Source organism: Anabrus simplex, chromosome 2, assembly GCF_040414725.1.
Source record: "Anabrus simplex isolate iqAnaSimp1 chromosome 2, ASM4041472v1, whole genome shotgun sequence".
In the NCBI taxonomy this organism is placed as follows: domain Eukaryota; kingdom Metazoa; phylum Arthropoda; class Insecta; order Orthoptera; family Tettigoniidae; genus Anabrus; species Anabrus simplex.
In genome coordinates, this window is record NC_090266.1 from 845,529,852 (window position 1) to 845,553,695 (window position 23,844).

Genomic DNA, 23,844 nt, shown 5'->3' on the forward strand with positions numbered 1-23,844 from the left:
CACAGCTCCTGCATTTTCGGCGCTCTGTCCGACTTCTGCTGCTTGTCGTCTGGGTCCAACTACAGGCAGGGCTCGATGTGACGACCATCAACGTCAACACAGTCACAGGCGGTACCTATGTTTCATGTTCTCATACATATGATCATCAGTACCTGATCCTCCAACATCTGCCGCAGCCATAACCTGTGCCAGTAGATCTTCATCAGATTCCACAGGGGTCTCGTAAATCAAGTTTTCATACGACCCCACAGGTAGTAGTCTAGCGGTATCAAGTAGGGTGAACGTGCAGGACAAGCAATTGGACCACTACGACCTATCCACTATTGCCCAAATCTTTGGTGCAGATGAACTACTATATGTACAGCTTACTGCTGTCTACGAAGTAAAGAATTACTGCTGTACTGTAGTATGAACAAAAATCACAAGTACAACAGCAGGTGCAACACGTCTCTGTGCCGATCACACACTCAACTGAATGGTATGGAATGTCAACACACTTGTAGGGGTATGGGGCATCATGTGATCGTTCAATGACGTACGTACTCTAGTCAGTGGCGCCGAAAATGCGGGAGATTTGAATGTGTGTTGTGGTGGAATTTTACGGGAGCGGGAAGACAGTACGTTTCCTGACACAAGTTCCTACGCTAAACTTAACCGTCTTGGTCCCCACTGCAAGCCCTCGAAGTCTGTAATGGGAATATAGAAGCTATTTTTTTTTTCTATTTGCTTTTACGTCGCAATGACACAGATATGTCTTATGGCAACGATGGGATGGGAAAGGCCTAGGAATGGGAAGGAAGCGACTGTGGCCTTAATTAAGGTACAGCCCCAGCATTTGCCTGGTGTGAAAATGGGAAACCACGGAAAACCATATTCAGGGCTGCCGACAGTGGGGTTCGAACCCACTATCTCCCGATTACTGGATACTGGCCGCACTTAAGCGACTGCAGCTATTGAGCTCGGTGAATATAGAAGCACCCTTATATACAAACTCCACATTAAAAAGGTTAATGTGGGGGTCTTTCAGTCTCTTTATAGACAAATGTCCAGCTCTTCCAGCCAAGAGAGTGCCTCAGGGGTCACTCGATGAACGTCCTTGATGGAACCAGCAAAAGCTTGCAGAGGGCAGTCCTTGAGAATGTGCAGGATAGTTTGCACTTCAACACCACAGTCACAAGCTGGAGAGTCTTTCCAGCCCCACTGATGTAGAGCAGAAGCACTTCTTCCGACTCCACAGCGTATCATGTTGAGTGTGGTCCAGGTGGAGCGAGGAAGGTTGAACCCAGGCAACTTTGTAGATGGATCCCTGATGTTGATAATGCCATGAGGGTGTGATTGAGACCATTCATGTTTCCATATTTTATCAGGCTTGAAATGTGAATTAACTAATTTCTCTGCCGTCTTCCAGGCAGGTTTCCGTGACTTGAGTCTCATTACAGCATTTTCATCTGTATCCTGATGTATTGGGAGGTAACTGTTCTTCGCTATCCTGGTCCACAGTCTAACAAGGGCGCTTTGCCGTCTGATGTGAGGTGGCTGAATGTTGCTCAGTAATGGTAACCATTGAATAGGAGTAGAGCGCAAGGTACCATAGATAATTCTCATTGTGTCGTGCAGTTGGTCATCAACCAGACTAGTGTGGGAGCTATTGAACCATAATACAGAGGAGCAATATTCAGCTGGTGTATATACTACTGTTACAGCAGTTGTTTGTATTGCAAATGTATCAATACCAATATAAATGGTCCGTTACTGGACATTATAAGTTTTCCAGCTAACTCATTCCTGGTTGCCAGCGTTTCGCCCCAGTGTGCTAAGTTGGGCTCATCAGTTGGTAAATAAAACACCCACCAAGACGCATGGCTAGTGCATGCCGTGGAGGCCCCTGCGTAGGCTACTTGGAGCCACCGGCAGTGCCAGTGCACTATGAGAGACTTTGTCTCATTACCAAAAATTGATGCCTGCCTGGCCATCAGATGATATAGATGTTGATTCCCATAGGGAACCTGAAATACTTGTCCCAAATGAGTAAATTTACAATACCAATATAAATGGTACATTACTGGACATAATAAATTTTCCAGCTAACGCATTCCTGGTTGCCAGCGTTTCGCCCCAGTGTGCTAAGTTGGCCCCATGAAGTACCAGCTAGTCTACCCAGCAAGTTGTTACGGCTTTTAAGCTTAGCAGGCAGTTTCTCAAGATGGCGTTGATAGGTTAAGGACCTGTCTTAAGTTACACCAAGATATTTGGGTTGGTATTGCACTGCAGTGTGTGGATTCTGAAACTGAACGTAGGTTGATAGTTTGCCAGCCTGTTATTCAGATGGAACGTAGCTACGTCTGTCTTTAGTGGACTAGGTTTCAGGTGCTATTTTTTTAAATAATCGCCCATCTTGTCAAGGTCTTGGGATAGAATGTCTTCTGCCTCATTGAAGTTTGTTGTTTGTATGGTGAGGTTGATATCATCTGCATAGATGAACTTGCGAGATACGGTTTATGGGAGATCATGGATGTATAAGTTGAAGAGAATGGAAGACAAGACTGATCCCTATGGCAAGCCATTATTAAGTTTATGGAATCTGCTATGGACACGTTCCGTATGAATTTGGAAAAAACCATTACTAAGCATATTTTTTATCAGGCTGAATTTTTTTTTTTTTTTTTTTTTTTTTTTTTTGCTAGTTGCTTTACGTCGCACCGACACAGATAGGTCTTATGGCGACGATGGGACAGGGAAGGGCTAGGAATGGGAAGGAAGCGGCCGTGGCCTTAATTAAGGTACAGCCCCAGCATTTGCCTGGTGTGAAAATGGGAAACCACGGAAAACCATCTTCAGGGCTGCCGACAGTGGGGTTCGAACCTACTATCTCCCGAATACTGGATACTGGCCGCACTTAAGTGACTGCAGCTATATAGCTCGGTGCTGAAAATTTTAAGACATGGTATAGCCCTGATGAGTTTCAGGAGAAGGCCTTCTTTCCAAACGGTGTCATAAGCAGCCGTGAGATCAAGGAACACAGAGAGATTTTTTCATTTTTCTCTCGAATCATGCTTTGAGGAAGGAAGTCAAAGCGAGAAACTGATCACCGCAGTCTCGACCATGCCGGAAACCAGCTTGCTCACGTGGAATAAGGTGTTCAATTGCAGGAAATATTCTACTGAAGATCAGTCTTTCTAGAAGCTTATATGTAACACTTAGTAGAGCTATGGGTCTATAGCTTTGAGGTGATTTGGGATCCTTGCCTGGTTTCAAGATAGCAATAATTTTAGCTGTTTTGAATAGAGGAGGCAAGCAGCCCGACTGCAGAACATCACTGAAGAAACAAGCAAGCCAACATTTGGTTGCTGGAGCACAGTTCTTTATAAGTTCAGGGTATATGCCATCAAGTCCTGCAGTTGTACAATTTCTGAGTGTGTCCAAACCTTTTTGTACCTCTTCTGAAGAAAATGGACTTGTATACTGGTCATTTGGCAGGGTGTCTTGTTTTCTCTGCCTTAGTTCCGATTTAACCTGCTTGGTGAATTTCTTATCCCCTAAAATCCGCGATGTTGAAATGAGGTGATTAGCTATGGTTTACACATATATTGAGAAGTGATTTCTTGATGGTGTGAAAGTTGGATCAAACTTGCGGATGAGAGACCATGCTTTTCTGCTGGAATGTGTGAAGTTAAAATCGCTTACAGTTTTTATCCACTTCTCTCTTCTAGCATTATCTAAGGATTTGAGGAGTTTGATTGCTTTCTCTTGACCACATTCTTCCCTCATATTCATCAGACAAGCGACTGATTTCCTCATTCCAACCTGGAATGTAATCCTTCTGAAAGCCTCGAGGAATGGTTCTTTTTTGCGGCAGATTTTATTAGTCCAACAAACCTACTGTAATTTTCTGAAGTTGGAGCTATCCATCTAATATTGGCATCTATGTGCAATGCATAAGCATTCCGATCAGCTTTTTTGAAAGTTCCAGCGAGGTTTAGGTATAGACCTAATGACAGGTATCTGCAGGCCAATTTTATAAATTATGGGTCTATGTTGACTCCGAGGAAAATTGTTCAGTACCTGCCTGTGTAATGGGGAGGTTATAATGAGAATGGAAGAAACAAAACAGAGATCGGGTGAATAGTCTTTATTCCAATGGCCAGAGCAGAACATCCCTATGTCCTTAGCATCATAGACTAGCTTAAGGTCTCTCTTGTCCATCAATTCAAGCAGTCTGTCACCATTTTCATCACACTCATCATATCCCCATAAACTGTGGTGGCTGTTGAAGTCTCCAATGATTAGGTTATTTTCTGTAGGTACCAGCACAATGGGATCTAGCAAATTGACTGTAGGTGGCTTATATACATTGGTTATCACACCATTCTGCACTTGTATACATGAGGAGAAGAAAGTTTGATTCACAGCATTTTCAAGTACATCACAATTCACTATATATTTCCTGACCAAAGTGGCAATGCCATATTTCGGATGATTTACTGCTGCTGTTATTTGGTATCCAGGAATTTTACCCCTACAGTTCAGCTGAAGGTCATCTTCTGTATGAGTTTCCTGAAGCACAACTACATCCACGGAGTGATCCAGAAGAATTTTGGATAAGTATTCACTTTTTGCCTTACTGATTCCTTCAATGTTAAGTTGGCAGATTGTTAAATGAGAGCCAAAGGTTCAGGCCTGGAAATGCAAGTCCTCAAAAGGACTGTTTTTATTATTATTTAAGTTGATTTCTCGATTGTCATAACCGTGAGGCCCTGTAGGGCAGTACGGCGGCATCTTATTGTTGTTATTGCTCTATTAGCACCACCCAGAGAACACATGTTGGGTACTTTGAGATTAAACCTACGGACGTTGAGCAACATTGTTCCACAGGTGAAAACACACACATACGATCCTATCCTATCTTAAACTAACATAACCAAAAAGTATTCACATTAAATACACATGATCCTATCCTATCTTACCTAACATAAAAGTAACCTTGAACTACTCACTATGACCAAACGAATAGTAAGCTAATTATGAATAGAAAAAAGAATAACTGCACATGTGCAATGAAATAAAAACACCCTGACATCACAAATATTATACGCACACACAATGATGTAATAATGTAACACAAAACAGGTGCTAAATAAAATTTGTGGGGAAAGGACACCAAGTGACAAAGACATACACACAGTTTAGCCCAATAAACAGGTCAATGTTGCCCATGTTACCATGACAACACACCATTTTTCACAACACCAGCGCCAACGTCAAACTCCAACTCTCGGAAATAGACCTGTAAGGTCAAAAACTTCACCATTATAGGAATGAAGGTTGTAAACACAGTACGGAAGCCATGTACCAACAAGCAATGACATAATAAAATGCACCGCAATACAGCTGAGACTGCTTTATACATGACTCACTGCTGCATAATTATGTTTTATATGTAAATTTCTGTAGGTCTTGGCAAAATCTAATTTAAAAACATGTACGTACTTGGCTGTTATACGTACTAATTTTTGTGAAAAGCAGTTTGTACTTAACAAAGTTAAAATAATATTACACATATATACATTTCTTCTTATTAAAACGCAGGCAAGTTAGAATGCATTTAAGTTGGCATTGCTGGCAGTGGGACATAGGCTTCAGATGCCAGAGGGGTGCGTATAGTGGTATAACAAAGGTCCTGGAGAGTAACTATGTGGCATAAAGCAAAAGAAGAAATATTATGAGACACGTGTTCAGGACATAGGACAAGCTTCCATTTCAACTGTAAGCGGGATATGAAAAGTAGACACATTAAAACGATAGCGACAGCTGACAGTTTCCATATTCAGTGATAAAATCTGCAGTTCTATCAGCAGAAATTGTAAGTTTCTGTCAAGCGACCATAGACAGCAGAAAGAGGAAGAGTTACATGTTGGACAAGAAAGTAAAATTTATATGAGAAGTGGACAATAATTCACACAAAACTAAAATTGAATTAGCTGTAGATATAGGAATTGCTTATATCACACACTGCATAGTCATTAGCAAAACAAATGCTATTTCTGACCAATTTTTAAAATTGGCTGCAGAATCCAAAAAACTTAGCTGTCAACAACAGGGGAGATATGCAGATTTGGAAAAGACTCTCCTGACATGGTTTCGACAAAAACGCACTGCAGCTCTCGCCGTCTGTGGTGACATGTTGAAAACCATAGTGATAGATTTAGCTAAAATGATCGGACATACTGAAAATGTTAAGGCCTTGTCAGGATGGCTGCAAGGATTTAAGAGATCATAATGGAATCACCGGAAGAACAGTTTGCAATGAGTCCGAGTCTGTGCATGAAGCCACGGTGTAACACTGGAAAGAAGATATTCTAACAGATCGCAAGAGATTATCAGCCTCAAAACGTTTACAAGTGTGATGAAACTGGCCTATTCTACCATCTCTTCCAGTTAAAACACTAGCTGAGAAGGGTGACCCATAATATGAAGGGGGTGCGGGGGAGAAGCAAGATTTTCCAAAACAGACAGCTTGGACAAACTACCTCCGTTTGCAATAGGAAAATCTCAGAATGTGAGGTGCTTCAGAGGTGTCAAAACAAAACCCACTGATTATGTACTCGAAAATCCACATGGAAAAGAATGAAGACTACGGAATGGACAATTTGTGAATGATCATGGTTATAATGGAACAATGGCTAAAGGGATTGAACATTATGATGAAAAATGATAAGAAACAGATACTGCTTATGATTTACATACATACAAAATAGCCTTTGAAAATGTTCAAGAGGAATTCTTCCCCTCAAATTACACCAGTGTTCTTCAGCCACTTGACCTGGTTATCATTGTGAACTTCAAAGTGCACTACAAGAAAATGTTGGTACAATGTTCAGCAACACCCACAGCTGCAGGAAACGAACATTTCTCCATTGATGCACTCCAGGCCATGCAGTTTGTTTTGGCTGCCTGGGAGCACGTGTCATCCTCCACAATCAAAAACTGCTTCTATAAAGCTGGTCTTTTACAAGAAGATACTGAAGATGTGCCTGGCAGTGAGCCACTAGATTTACCAGAGGGGAGGTTAATTTTGATATCTTGTAAGAATCAGACAGCCATTTTCTGGCACATTGCAACTCAGCTCACTTGTGTACCACAGAGAGGTACTGATCTTGGGTAAAACCATAGCCAGGAATATCTTGGGAAGTTTTTTTTTTTTTACAAGTTGCTTAACGTCGCGCCGACACAGAGAGGTCTTATGGTGACGATGGGACAGGAAAGGGCTAGGAGTGGGAGGGAAGCGGCCGTGGCCTTAGTTAAGGTACAGCCCCAGCATTTGCCTGGTGTGAAAATGGGAAAGCACGGAAAACCATCTTCAGGGCTGCCGACAGTGGGGTTCGAACCCACTATCTCCCGAATATTGGATAATGGTCGCACTTCAACAACTGCAGCTATCGAGCTTGGTATACCCCGGGAAGCACACTCAAGTGTGTGTGCACTCAGATAAAAACCCATTACAAAAAGGTGAAGACTACATGGAACAGACGAATCAATAATTGCTCCAAACAAGAACTAATGTAGAAAAGGAAGAGGACAGAAATAGAACAAAATAAATCATTGTTAATATTGATGCATTCACAGCCCATACTTGAAGAAATGATACAGTCTTCTAGGCTTATGCCGTGTCAAGAAAACACGGTGAAATTCTTTACATTTTGCAGAGAACTTTGCTCAGTGTCTTCAGAAGAAAATCTTGACTGTTCATGAGGAAGATCTTTTTTTGCTAGTTGTTTTACGTCGCACCGACACAGATAGGTCTTACGGCGATGATGGGACAGGAAAGGGCTAGGAGTGGGAAGGAAGCGGCCGTGGCCTTAATTAAGGTACAGCCCCAGCATTTGCCTGGTGTGAAAATGGGAAACCACGGAAAACCATTTTCAGGGCTGTCGACAGTGGGGTTCGAACCTACTATCTCCCGAATACTGGATACTGGCCGCACTTAAGCGACTGCAGCTATCGAGGTCGGTGAGGAAGATCTCTCCAATAATTTTCTTCTAAGATGCGGAACGAAATTCTCTGCGAATCTCAAGGAATTTCACCTTTTTTTCGTGACATGGTACAAGCCCAAAAGCTTATATATGTCTACAAAATAAATCATTGCTTAATGTAAGAGGAAATCATGGGACTGCAATAAAGAATCTTAGAAAGAGGGAAAATGGAAATTAGTATTTTGGGTAATCAGAAGAATTCACTGTAGATCCTAGGGCATAGTTTCTCAACTTTTCAAACCCAAGGACCATTAAAATGTCTGAAATTATTCCAAGAAAAAGTAATCCAAATGGGCAACTTTTTTTAAAAATATATTTGTTTTAATTTTAGATATGTGAATATTCTTAATATTTGGGACATATTGTAGGCTAACAATGTAACATAATGAATATAAAAACATGTTCTAAATTCCTAAAGAAACACAGTTATTGAATTGGTAGCAGATCATCGAAACTGAAACTAAAACTGGAACAGACTTTTAGTATTTATTTACCAAATTAATAACGTAATTAGGTTATAACTCACTTTTAACGAGATGGTTGAGCATATCACCTCTGGATCTCTGGCTCCAAAAATATTCACCGGTGTCCACTGCGGCACTCAACGTGTTAAAACAGTTTTCAAAAATACATTAAAACTGGAATTAACTCACGGTGCACACAGAGCGAGTTGGCAATGCAGTTTGGATCACATAGCTGTGAGCTTGCATTTGGGAGAGAGTGGGTTCGAATCCCACTGTTGGAAGGCCTGAAGATGGTTTTCCGTAGTTTCCCATTTTCATGCCTGGTTGTACCTGAAACAAGGCCACGGCCAATTCCTTTCCGACCAGGCGAGTTTGCTGTGCGGTTAGGGGCACGCAGGTGTGAGCTTGTATCAGGGAGATAGTGGGTTCAAACCCCATTGTCGGCAGCCCTGAAGATGGTTTTCCGTGGTTTGCCATTTTCACATCAGCCAAATGTATCAGGCTGTACCTTGATTAAGGCCACGGCCCCTTCCTTCCCATTCCTAACCCTTTCCTATCCCATCATTGCCATGGTGACAAAGCAAGTTGTAAAAAAAAAAAATTCCTTCCCACTCCGAGTCCTTATCTGTCCCATCATTGTCATAAGACCTGTCTGTGTCAGTGCAACGTAAAGCAAATTGTAAAAAAAACTTACGACATACTTTGTTCAACTATAATTTAACCCTTCTAAAAATCTACTGAGCTTTGACTGATAGGAAATCTAACAATGTGTTGTTTGAGTCATCAGTCCATAGACTGGTTTGATGCAGCCCTCCATGCCACCCTATCCTGTGCTAACCTTTTTCATTTCTACATAACTGCTGCATCCTACATCTGCTATAAACTGCTTGTTACATTCACACCTTGGTCTACCCCTACCGGTCTTACCCCCTATAATTCCCTTGAAAACCAACTACAAAAGTCCTGGGTGTCTTAAGTTGTGTTCTATAATTCTATCTCTTTTTCTCGTCAAATTTAGCCACAACGATCTCCTCTCACAAATTCGATTCAGTATCTCTTCATTCGTGATTCGATCTATCCATCTCACCTTCAGCATTCTTCTGCAATACCAAATTTCAAAAGCATCTATTCCCTTTCTTTCTGAGCGAGTTATCATCCATGCTTCACTTCCATACAATGCCATGCTCCAAACAAAAGTCTTCAAAAACATTTTTCTAATTCCTATATCTATGTTCGAAGTGAGCACATTTCTTTTCTTAAAAAAGGCCTATGCTCTGCTTCCTCAGAAGAATTCTCGACTGTCCACGAGAAAGGCTTCTTAAACAATGACACTTTAGAATTTGGAACGTTATAATAGAAGTAGAAGTGGAAATGGTACGTTCATTCACCACCAGATGGCCCATAGGACGTGGCACAACGCTAGCGTTCGAAGCGGAAGCTGACCGAACCATCACAAGCAGACTAAGCGGTTCACATAGCGTGTTTGCGTAACATGACAGGTGTAAGACATAGACATAAGCCTGGAATGAAACATCTGGCGACGAGGAACGTACGAATTTGGAAAACACCAAGACGAAATAACAATAGTGAAGAGGCAGTGAACGGAACTACCTACGTAAATTCTTAATGGCTGACAACCGGGTATTACTTAATTGATACCTGGTATTACCCCACATCCAAATGCGGAGATCATCCATGGGCATTAAATAGAAAATCCTTCACCACGCGAGTTAAACATGTCCTCGGACACTCCCAGCACTAAAAGCCATATGATAAACAAACAAACAAACAAACAAACAAACAAACAAACAAATAACCAGACAGATAACAGGAATATTTTGAATTTTTTTTTAAATATAAAAGGAAATCTATCTTTTGAAATCAAGAACATCGTAATTCATGGGGACAAGAACAATAATGGCAGAGAAATTACAGTAAAGGAAGTGGAAAGGATGGTAAAAAAAACCACAGTGTCATAAAGCAGAAGGAATAGATGAAATCTGATTGTAAATGGTCAAATACAGCGACATTGCAGGGATGAAATGGCTTCAGAGATTAGCATGGAATTTGAATAAGGTTCTTTCTGATTGGACAAAAGCAGTAATTGTACCAAACTATAAGTGAACAACAGCTATCAGGGTATTTGCTTGGTCAATATACCACGCAAGGTAACGAAAGGCATTTTAGGGAAGAGGATGCTTTTCAATGAGGGACAGTAAGCTGGATGAATACCAGTGCGTTTTCAGACCAGATTCTTTCAGTATGCAGTAACAGAAAAATGTTAGGGGAGGGGAATAAACTGTTACACTTATGTAAAGCTAGAAAAGGCATATGACAGAGTACCAAAGGAAAAGATGTTGGCCTTTTTGAGGTATTAGGAGATCATAGTCATTTTATAGTGGGCAATCAACGGCATTTATGTTTACTATCAGGCTGCAGTGAGAATTGACAGTAGAATGAGTTGTTGGTTCTAAGTAGTTTCAGGCGTTAGACAAGGCTGTAAATTTTCACCTTTTAGTTCATAGTTAATATGGAGCATTTATTTAAAAAGATTCACTTGGGTAGAAATTTGGTAAGCAGTTTGGCCTATGCCCCATGACCTGGTCTTAACATAAGAATGTGTTGAAAGGTTGCAATCTCATAATATCTAGGAGCTTAAAAAGAGTTCATGTGAGTATAATGTGAACCTTAGAATTTCCAAAGCTAAACTGATGTCAGATGCGAAGAGACCTAAAAGGACTGAATGCCCAGTGGGGAATACAAAACTAGAACAGGTGGATCATTTCAAGTATTTGGGATGAGTATCCTCCCCGGGCAGACAGACAGGATGGATGTTATTCATTTTTTACATATTTCTGTTTTCTTTCTTTCTTTCTTTCTTTCTTTCTTTCTTTCTTTCTTTTTCTTTGTAGACTGGTTGCATCTAAAGTAATGGACTTCTCATTATTCGATCTGGCCTTGAGAAATGTACAGAGTTGATGAACTAATTCATATATTTTCACAATACTGGTTTTCTTCTCACTTCTCTCAACTTCATCAACAAGGATTCTCTTTCCACCAAGCAAGTGGCTGTACGGTTTGGGTCACGTAGCTATCAGCTTACATTAGGGAGACAGTGGGTTTGAACCCCACTGTCGGCAGCCCTGAAGATGTTTTTCCGTGTTTTCCCATTTTCACACCTGGCAAATGCTAGGGCTCTACCTTAATTAAGACCATGGTCGCTTCCTTCCCACTCCTAGGCCTTTCCAATCACATCGTCGACATAAGACCTATCTGTGTCGGTGAGACGTGAAGCAGATTTGAAAAAAAAATCTTCCTTCCTTCTAGTGAAAACTATTTCTATGCATCTTTCTCTTCACAGTTCATATTTACAACCAAAACAAAAGCAAGAAAAAAAATATTTATAAAGAATACACATTATTCCAGAGATTGAAGAAAATCAATATTAACATCTGACTTCTTGGTTGAATGGTCAAAGTCTAGTCTCTGGTTTAGAGAGCCCCATGTTTGATTCTTGGCCGGGTTGGTTATTTTAATCTTACTGTTAATTCCCCTGCTGCTCCCAACATCCCTGCAACACATACACCACACACAACATTATCCTCCACCATAATAACCCACAGTTTTCTACACAGAGCAGATGCCGTCTACCCTCATAGGAGAGTCTATTTTACAAGAACTGCACCAGGCTAGCAATAGTCAAACAATATTATCATTATACATTTTACTTTGTTAAAGTGTCATTTTCATTCTAAAACATATAAAATGCAGGTAAAACAGCAGGGACCAAAAAATAAGTTCATTGAGCCAGAAATTCTGCTACCTAGGCATTAGATATAACAACATTTCACTGTACACAAAAAATAATTAATCCATCCCTCATATTGGAATCTTCTTCTTCTTCCTCGTCTTCTTCTTCTTCTCCCTCTTCTTCTACTGCTTTTCCCACACCTTGGTGGGCACGTGAGGTGTGAACTGTGGATATGTTTTATGGCCAGATGCCCTTCCTGATGCCAACCCTACACGAAGAGATTAATTCACCATTGTATTTCTTGTGGTCACTGGTAGTGTGGTGTGTTGTGTGTATATGAAGAGGTGTGTACTGAGACAAACACAAATACCCAGTCCCCGAGCCAGAAAAATTAATCAGGCACGGCTAAAATCACCAACCAGTTGGAAATCGAAAACAGGATCCTCTGTACTGAAGGCACCAACACTAACCATTCAGCCAAAGAGCTGGATGTTGTTATGCTATAATTCCTATTTGCTAATATGTAAATTCTTTACTATGAAGATGCTTAAAGGATGTAAACTATCCTAATCCTAGCTGACAAGTTCTCTGTCACCATACTAGAGACCTGCACTTCAACAATTAATGGCTCAAGTATAGTCATGGAGCTTGATTTGTTTTTTGTTTTCTTACAATGTATTTCACTCTGCCATTGTATTTTTCTTCAATGATGTACACATACTAATACAATTTCTGGACCAAATATTATTTCCAATAAACAATGCCTCACACACCAGAGTATGTACTTCAGTATGCCTCCACTTCTGAGTAGCTAACTGTTGTCTCATTACTTAAAACTATGTCTGATGAAATATTAAATGCGAGGAACATACAATACCACGAGCTCATTCTCTTTTGAGCGACTATATGCTGTTTTCCACTTAAACACTCATCATTTACAGGAAAAGTGTAAGATAAAAAGGGATGATAAGTAACTGTTCATCTGTTTACAAGAAATAATATCCCAGTTTTTAATTCTCAATTAAAATATCTACAGTTTAGACCCATACCAAAATTCCATACATATCACTAAAAATATTCAGGATATTGGGTCAATAACTGTGCCTTTTTTGTATCTTAATAATCACGTGCCTACCATAGCTCAATCAACTTTAGAATATGGAGAAAATATTGAAGGAAGTTGTTAGCATGTGTCCATTTTCATTCAGTATGATATACAATAAGGCACATTTTAATAGTTATTTATAGAATTAGACATCATCTATATCATCTGATTTGGGCCAATGACCTTAGATGTTAGGCCCCTTTAAGCAACAAGCATCATCATATCATCTGATCTGGGAAGAACAGAAGTGGACACCAACTTCTCTTATGACCTTATCTAATTATTATTCATTTTACTACATTTCCATAATGGCAATAAACACTACAAAATTCTGAAAGTAATCACTAATCATTAAAAATAGGTACACAAAGTACCTCACATTACTATGATGAATCTTACTCATGGCATTAAGAACTCAAGGCAGAGGCTCATATATGTCTCCCCACCCTTTGCTCGGGTGCCAAGAGTAACAAGATCCTTATATTCCTTTATTTAATATCATTGTTGATTTACTGTTTTCACAGAGGTAAAGTTGCACAAGACAGACTCACCCACCCTCTGCTCAGGCACCAAGAGTAAGCAAGATCCTTCATTTTCTTTATTAGGTGTCATGGTTGATTTACAGTTATCTCAGAGGTACAGTTGCAGAGGACAGCCATTCCCTTACATGTGAAAGTGCTCCACACAGTACTTTCTTTGCTGCTAATAAGAAGGGAAGTCAGAATCATTAGACATCATCTATATCATCTGATTTGGGCCAATGGCCTTAGATGTTAGGTCCCTTTAAGCAACAAGCATCATCATATCATCTGATCTGGGAAGAACAGAAGTGGACACCAACTTCTCTTATGACCTTATCTAATTATTATTCATTTTACTACATTTCCATAATGGCAATAAACACTACAAAATTCTGAAAGTAATCACTAATCATTAAAAATAGGTACACAAAGTACCTCACATTACTATGATGAATCTTACTCATGGCATTAAGAACTCAAGGCAGAGGCTCATGTATGTCTCCCCACCCTTTGCTCGGGTGCCAAGAGTAGTAAGATCCTTATATTCCTTTATTTAATATCATTGTTGATTTACTGTTTTCACAGAGGTAAAGTTGCACAGGACAGACTCACCCACCCTCTGCTCAGGCACCAAGAGTAAGCAAGATCCTTCATTTTCTTTATTAGGTGTCATGGTTGATTTACAGTTATCACAGAGGTACAGTTGCAGAGGACAGCCATTCCCTTACATATGAAAGTGCTCCACACGGTAATTTCTTTGCTGCTAATAAGTAGGGAAGTCAGAATCATTCTGTATAGTTATATTAATTTTTTAAAATGCTATTTGTTTGGGGCGTCGACCTATAGAGATCTTTTGCCCCTATTATATTACTGTAATTACTATGTAATAGGCGTTTTCCTTCAAGAATTATAGTGATTTTTTTTTCCTTTTTTCAGCTTTCTTATTCTATTACGTGTATACATCACATCTGAGCCTCCAATCTACTGTCAACAAAATATTATGTGTACTCGAGTTTGGAGGTTGTTAATGAAATAACCAATAGGCCAACAGAAAATCCAATAACAATCATTTTCCCAGTTCCATTTCACATTGGCTTACGCAGCTTTCAAATTTTTAATGTATATTTTAATACTTTTTTTATTGCAGGTGGAACGCAAGAAGTGCCAGTTTTTAAATGTGTTTCAACCAAGCATCAACTTTAAGACATTGTTTCTCAGAAACCTGTCATTTGATCAAATACAAATTTTAGCACAATATACAGTGGTATATTCAATATATTTTTATAAATTTCAGAATGTTAAGTATCCAAGAAAAAGTTGTTATCAATTTTGTCAGATAACTTTTTCTTGGCTTGGGGTGGTTTAAAAATTGCGTTCTTGGTCACATTGTGATCTTTATATATCCAATGGTTAAGCTGTATGACTGTGAAATACATAAATTAACTCACTTTTTTAATATCAGTTTGTATTGGGTAATATATAGAACAGTAGCTGGCCAGTGCAGCGTAAGTCATGTGACATTGCCACAATAGCACGGAACACCACACCATGCCGCACCTCACTCGGAGCTGAAAATACCGGTTAGGAGTTGCATGTACAGTAACAGATGTTTCACCATTTGCTTAAAAGTTTCTCTCCGGTATTTAATAATTACCTGTGATTTCGCTCTTTCTTGATCTGTTTACCCTCCAGAGTTGGTTTTTCCCTCGGACTCAGCAAGGGATCCCACCTCTACCACCTCAAGGGCGGTGTCCTGGAGCGTGAGACTTTGGGTCGGGGGATACAACTGGGGAGAATGACCAGTACTTCGCCTAGGCGGCCTCACCTGCCATGCTGAACAGGGGCCTTGCGGGAGATGGGAAGATTGGAAGGGATAGACAAGGAAAAGGGAAGGAAGCAGCCATGGCCTTAAGTTAGGTACCATCCAGGTATTTGCCTGGAGGAGAAGTGGGAAACCACAGAAAACCACTTCGAGGAGGCTGAGGAGAGAATCGAATCCCCCGCTACTCAGTTGACCTCCCAAGGCTGAGTGGACCCCGTTTCAGCCCTCGTATCACCTTTCAAATTTCATGTCAGAGCCAGGAATCGAACCTGGGCCTCTGGGGGTGGCAGCTAATCACACAAACCACTACACCACAGAGTCAGACTACCTGTAATTAGCATTCAAATAAATGGTATTAAGAGGTAATGAAAAACACTTCCCATCAGTTTATCTCATGAGGGGATCTCCAATGGCAGCTTTAAAAATGTTTTTTGTTTGTTTATATTTCTCTTGTTTTATAAGATTTGATTTGTGTATATCTAACTATTTACAATATCTACATTGGTTTGACTCAGCTTACAGTTCATCATTAGAAATATCACCAACAATTTCTAATTTATGTCAATCGTATTCAGAATCAGAACTTTCAAGACAGACTACAACTGGCTGGACTTGAATCTCTTCAGGAAGGTGGTCTTTTTCCCAATGTTCTTTTTTAATTTTTTTGGCATGATTTATACATTTCTTCCAGAGCTCAGGCATTAGGGAACATAAGGTTTCTTGGTATAGGTCTCTTGTCACATTTATGCTGTTTCCTTTGTCTTCAAGTATTCGCCCATATCGGTTCTGTAGTGTTCATTTCCCAGTAAGCTACTGGCAGCCAGATAAGTTCAAGAGCTTGTTTTAATTCCTTAATGATTTGTACAATTTTCCTTTGAGGTGTGCTTAAACTCAACATCAGAATTCCATTGACCCATAGGTAAAAGGGCCAGGGTGAAAATTCAAGAGGCAATGTGGTAGGTAGCAGCAGAGAGGTCACGTAAATCCTATTTCAACTCTGAGTGAGGCACGGCATAGCGTCCCACGCTATCGCGGCAATGTCTCACAACTTACCCTGCACGGATGGGCCAGCTACTGATCATTATCATTCTACTCAATACAAATGCAAACATATAAAAAAAGATGAATTATGATTGCCTCTCAAAAATACACTTGTTAAACAATATTTATGAAAATTGGTGTGTACATAGTTCTTACATAATTTACTATAATCTGGAAAAGAGTTACAACTCAAAATGACCCTTTCGAATTAAGCAAAGCAACTAATGTCAGAACATTGAAAACCGTTAGAAGCGTTTCCTGAGATGAATACATTACATTTTTGTAGTAACAACTTCGGAGGTTGTAGAGGTCAAAATAATTGATGGCAAAATATCAAAACTGCATTTTTTGAGTTGTAAACCTTTCGTTCTCAGCCATCGATATACAGATCACAACACAACCAAGAATGCAATTTTCCAAGCACTCCGAGCCCAGAAAAAATTACCTTACAAAATTGATAATTTTTTTTTCTGGAAACAGAAATCTGAAATTTATAAGCAATGTGTAAAACATTCCAATGTGTATTGTGCAAAAATTTGGATTTGATCAGATAACAGGTATCTGAGATACCATGTCAAAGCTGACGCACTATTGAAACACGTTTAAAAACACGCACATTTTGCGTTCCATCTGCAATTTAAAATATTAAAATATACATTAAAAATTCCAAACCTACATGACCTACTCTGAAACAAAACAACAAAAATTGTGTTATTTAATTTTCTGTAGGTCTATTGGTTATTTCATACATAACCACCAAACTCAAGTACAAATAATATTTTTTTGACAGTTTACTTGGCACAGATTCATACAAACAAACAAAAAATTGTGCGATATTAATTAAGGAATGCTGTATTTGATATATGACTACCGTAAAATGGCGTGTAATTCATAACTATGAATGAATACATATACATGGCTTGAACTGAAATAGATAATGTGAAAAAAGATTACAAAATCTGAGATACAGCAGGTGAACACTGAAGCATTATAAAGAAGTTAAAATATGTTCAAAGTCGTTCAAAAGATTTTTTTATTATACTCTATCTGCATACTTACACACTTCGATTATTATTGTTAAATCTTCACTACCTCCAAACCACAACAGCTGCAGCAAGAATCATACATATAAGTAAAAACATACTAAGGTCATTAATGAAAGGTATACCGGGTGAGTTGGCCGTGCGGCTAGGGGCGCGAAACTGTGAGCTTGCATCCAGGAGATACTGTAGTGGGTTCAAACCCCATTGTTGGCAGCCCTGAAGATGGTTTTCTGTGGCTTTCCATTTTCACACCAGGCAAATTCTGGGGATGTACCTTAATTAAAGCCATGGCCGCTTCTTTCCAACTCCTAGGCCTTTCCTACCCCATCGTCACTATAAGACCTATCTGTGTTTGTGCGACGTAAATCAAATAACCAAAAAAAATTAAAGGTATATTATGAAGTCCTATCTATCATTTCAACAGCAATCAGCATATCATAAACAGGATAGTGGTAGTGCATGATCCTCGCCAACAAAACAAACACCTCCATTTTGCTTTGTTTTTATGTAGTCCCAAATTTCTATTAGGCTTGGGTTGATAGTTCCGAAAAGGATCATATGGATGAAGTCAGTATGAACACCAACTTACGTTGGTCTACAAGAATTTCCATGATTACTCATAAAAGCATAGAGGCCACCAGGCTAAGGAAATAGTGCTCCTCATTATCTGACACGTGATCCCATGAGTCAGATATGAGGTTATCCAGATGGTCTAGTGTTCATGGAGCCAGTTACGGACAATTTAACATATGGCAACTTACCAGAACCAGACATTTTCAATAAGATTTTTTATGTGTGAAATGTAAGCAAGCTAATCTGTAAGTGATTTGCGGACAGGTCCTGGAAAAACTAAGTAACCCCATAAGGAAAGTGCATTCTGCAATGTTGAGATAAACATAAGCTCATCCAAGAATACACATATGAGCAATTGCATATGAATTCTGGATCCTGTATGTATGCTCCTTTAGTAGACTAACAGTCAGTTTTCTTTGGATAAAACATGCACCAAAACACAGAAACGCATTTTTCCCATGGAAAACTGCTAGATACGAAGAAAATTTATACGACTTTTTCTAACCATAGTCTTCACTTAGCATACAAAGATGATAACACACATGGTCATAGAACAGGGCTCCATAGATAACTCAAATCTGTGACATTTAATGATAGATACATAGCAATGAAGTGCAGTACTATATTTCCATTGCAAATTTTGCTGGTACACACATTTATTTGATTTCTTCACTGGACTTCATCAAAAGTATGTTGCAATGTTCATGTTCACTCTTGCATACAACCAAAGGGACCTGATGCCAAAAACGATACGTAAAATATTATATTTCAATATATATAAAGTATAGGAAATCATACTAATCACTCACCCATAGCATTACTATTGAGTAGAAAGGTCCCATGGCTATTACCATCATCTTCCATGATCAGGTAAAAAGGATGGCTCCCATACAAGTTCATCTGTAAGAGTATTAAAAATTCTTAACCTTCTCAATATATACTGTACATACAAGTACAAAGGTAATCCAAAACTTCAAAATTTATCCACTGACAAAAATCTAAAACAAATGATGAAAAAAAAATGATAGTGAAACAAAAACAATCAGTGGATCCAATTTGCAAAGCCTGAATTACTGGGATGGTGCATTATTATCTAGAGGGGTCCAAAATCCAGGTAGCGGGCCCCTCATAATGGTACTAATCAGTGGGAGGTAGAACCATGGTGTTCTTCCCATAATGGTACTAATCACAGGTAATGTAGACTCATGGTGTTTCTCTAATGGTGGTACTAATCACAGGAAATGTAGACCTATCGTATGTCGCACAAAATGGCATCACTCACAGGTAACACAAACCCATGGTGTCTCGCACATAGGGGTACTACTCACAATCGACGCAGACCCATGGTGCTCTACACACAGTGGGACTAATCACGGGCACCGGTACCCCCATGGTGTCCCTCACTAAGTGGAACTTAAAAGAAATGAAATGACGTATGGCTTTTAGTGCCGGGAGTGTCCGAGGACAAGTTCGGCTCGCCACATTTAGGTCTTTTGATTTGACTCCCGTAGGCGACCTGCACACCGTGACGAGGATGAAATGAGACATACACCCAGCCCCCGTGTCGGCGAAATTAACTAATTATGGTTAAAATTCCCGACCTTGCCGGGAATCGAACCCAGGACCCCTGTGATCAAAGGCCAGCATGCTAACCATGTAGCCATGGAGCCAGACACTAAGTGGAACTAATCACAGGCAACGTATACTCATGGTGTTGCTCACATAGTGCTACTAATCATAGGCACTGTAGACCCACGGTGTATGACTCATTAAGGTAACAACCACAGGTAATAAAAACCCATGGTATTCATCACACAATGGAACTACTCTCAGGTAACACATACCCATGGTTTTTGCACATAGTGGTACTTACCACGGGCGCCAGCCAAACCTGCCTCTTTTTTTTTTCATATAGCAGTACTAATCACAAGCAATGTAAACCCAGTAGTTTCGTGTTTCTAATGTCATCATCCCTTGGTCGCCCTCTTTAGTCGCCTCTTAAGACAGGCAGGGGATACCATGGGTGTATTCTTAATCTACGTCCCCCACCCATGGGGGTAGACTGAGAGAAAAAAGGAGGGATCCGTCACTTTGAAAAATGAAGTAACAAACGAAGAAAGGCAAGGGCCACATAGGGCGTAAAAATGAAAAACTCCCTAGGCCTCGAATTCTCTAATACCATATCAGATGTAAGCTCTATTGGTGAAAAATATCTAATTCCCTCCATGGGAATTTAGAATTTTCCATTCTCTAATACCGTCGGGCTTGGAAAAGAACAAGAGTTGACCAAGGGAGGTCAGACAGGATAGATGAAAGTGAAGAATCTGGCACAAGTAAGTGGAAGCAATGCCAGTACTCAGCTATGGGCCCCATGGTCGCCAAGCCACGCTCCCAAGGTGAGAGACCCTGGGACCCCTTTTAGTCGTCTCTTACGACAGGCAGGGGATACCATGGTGTATTATTCATCTGCGTCCCCCACCCACATGGGGTCAGGCTACAATAAATCCAGTTTCAATTGTACTAAATGACTGCCATACAAATTATTAATTAGACATTTTTTTTAAATATGCAGTAAGCATATATTAAGAAAGTCTTTTAGTTACTTCACACGTTCAACACAGCGCAATGATTACATATACACATGGATATTACTGTTATGTTCAGAAATAGTGTTGGACACATTGTCCGGCCCCATGGTGTAGGGGGCAACGCATCCACCTGTCACCCGGCGGCCCCGGGTTTGATTCCCGGCCAGTTCAGGGGTTTTTAATAGTAATGATTAATATCCCTGGCCTGGGGATTGGGTGTTTGTGACGTCCTTAATCTTCCTTTCCTCACATAAAACATTCCACACTACTGCAATTCCAATTACATGCAGGTTCATACAATATGGTGACAGTAGGGGCAAAAGATCCACACGGGTCGATGCCCCGAACAAATAGTATTACTAAAAAAAAAAGTGTTGGACACATCATGACTTGGTGCATAGGCATGGTACAACGGGTGCATGGATGGTCGACTGTATAAATAGCAGAGTGAGTGGTCGCGCTCTCCCTATAGCGCGCCGTCAGCTGTATTGTGTGGATGTGCTTACAGAAACGTTGCAAGGTCTGCAAACGATAACTTCATTTTGTATGGTGCAAAGGTAGTTTATTCTTTGATTTTGTTATCCTTCCATTTGCATTCGTTCATACGCTACTAAAGTTATAGACTTGTATTTTAGTTTGATGAATTAATTTGTTTATACCAGGTGGTTCACCAGTCCCTTGCAACTTAAATTTATGCATCCCGCCACTTCTACTATAATTCTGAAATACATCAGTCCTTCTCCCTAAATATAAATAACGAGATATAACGGGATGTGTGTTGACGGGCTAGAAGACAGCAGGAATCGTGAGCGCCACTATTAATTCATTATGAGTACCTCAAATGAACCCGTAGAATGAGCACAGATAAGAAGAACACGTACTTAACAACATAAGATGCACACACAGACAGGAGCACGTGTTTTATAGGCTGGGAACTGCGAGTTGCCTGTCAAGCCTCGCAGAAGCTCACATGCCAAGAGCGCAGTGGGATATGTGATAGTGGACAGTGCTCAAAGGTTTGAATCCCACTCAAGCATATTTCTTTTTAACAGCCAGTTGCCTGGGATGTGGTAAGGGTGCATAGTTGACGGCTTCCAAAGACTGATTTGTTTATTTGGTCCTGTAAATGGCAGTATAAATCGTGGCATATGAAAATACAGTGTTGCAATGATAACTATCACACCAAGCTGAGATTTAGACTGAAGACTCATGCTCGCCAGGTCGAACATGTGCAGGTAGAGAACTATGCGCACGCCTCCCATGCTGCAGCTGCCGTAGCGCAGAGAACAAACACCGTGCATTTGGTCTGAGTTTGTATGAGGGACCCTGTATATGTCAACATATGGTAGCAGGTAGGGACCCACTTCGGAGGCAGCCCTAGCCAGAGAGTGGTGCCCCTGCCTATATGAGTTCTAGAGCACACTGACCCGATGAGTAACATCTGGTAAGGGTCTCAGCTCAGGGTTACAAGTGAAAACTTCAACGGTATCTGCGGCGGAAAAAGTGGACTTTGGTATGGTGGAGATGGCAGAAGAGGCAGCTTTGGACTCGGGGATAAATACGAGTACAATCTAAAGATGCCAATGGCTTCGGGCAGCTGAGTATCTTTACGAGAACTGATGGTCCCTTGGTGGAGGTAATACCAGAAAAATCAATCTAGCGGCGTCTGCAATCCATGTTATGGGCGGCTGCAAAAGGTGCCTGTTTCCCCATGTAAGGGGCAGCCAAAGAAAATCTTGGTAGTAGATATAAAATGCCTTTGGGTGTGGCGAGCCCATAGTACTAATAGCCTATAAAACGACTGAGAGTAAATCGAGGCCTCGGAAATGGTTAGGATGTCCCACAAAATCAACGTACAGTTCTTGGTTTCCTTATCCTGGGGGAACTGTGAAAAGTGGGCAACCAGCAATGAAGATGCCAACCATAACTGTCTTGACCGTTGATGATAAGACAGAAGAACTAATAAAATACATGAAAAAGAAGAACACTGCATTGTTGGGATTGAGTGAAACCAAGTGGAAAGGAAAAGGAGAGAAGAGCTTGAGGAAGGGGGTTCCAGTTGTTCTGGAGTGGAGGTGCAATCTGCATTTATAGATTAGGTTTTATTATGAGGTAAGTCCTGGTACAGTACATAGAGAAGGTTTACCAGGTAAATGACAGAATCATGAAAATCAGACTTGACTTGGAGAGTGGAGTGCAAGATTTTATCCTAGTATATGCACCTCAGACATGTAATGTCAAAGAGAGTCTAGAGGAGTTCTTAGAGGAACTAGAGAGGTGCATCGAAGATAAAAAATTGGTGATAATGGAAGACATGAATGCCCACATAGGAACAGAGAGGCAAGGTAAAGAATAAATAATTGGTCCTTTCAGTTACAGAAATAAAAATGCAGAAGCAGACTACTACTAGATTTTTGTGAAAGGAATGAATTAATAGTAGGCAATACTCCTTCAGAAAGAAGAACAGTCAAAAAAACAACTAGCTATGGGTGGGGATAAAGGAGAACAAAAACAAGGAATGATCTGATTTTAGTTGAGAGTGAAACAAAGACAATTGGAAGATGTGACAGCTATGCCAGGAGAAGATTTTGAAGGAGACCATAAAATTGTAGTAGCTAAATTAAGACTTGGTAAAATAGTGAAATTAAGAGAGATAAGGGAAAGAAATATAAAGGTATGAAAACTGAAGGAAAAGGTAGCACAAGAGAAGTTCCAGGAAGAACTGAAAAAACAAATTCCTAAAGGAGAGGTTAGCAGTGTTGAAGATGAACTGGCTAAGTTCAAACAAGGAATGTTGAAATATGCAGAAGATACATGTGGTAGAGTGCTTCTTTCTGAAGCAGTATTGCCTACTATTCCACCCTGGTTAAATAACAAAGTAAGGGATGCAGTGAAAGAAAAACAAA

The 23,844-nt window shown here is 40.1% G+C and overlaps 1 protein-coding gene across 3 annotated transcripts in view; it reads right to left on the minus strand.

The window, feature by feature from the left end:
- Positions 1-23,844, minus strand: part of LOC136864504 (lysosomal alpha-glucosidase) — a 350,034-nt gene that overhangs the window by 255,644 nt on the left and 70,546 nt on the right. For all 3 annotated transcript variants that reach the window (XM_068226300.1, XM_067141562.2, XM_068226301.1), the window contains one exon: positions 19,160-19,250. In XM_068226300.1, coding sequence (XP_068082401.1) covers positions 19,160-19,250 — 91 coding nt within the window. The remainder of the gene's footprint in view (positions 1-19,159; positions 19,251-23,844) is intronic.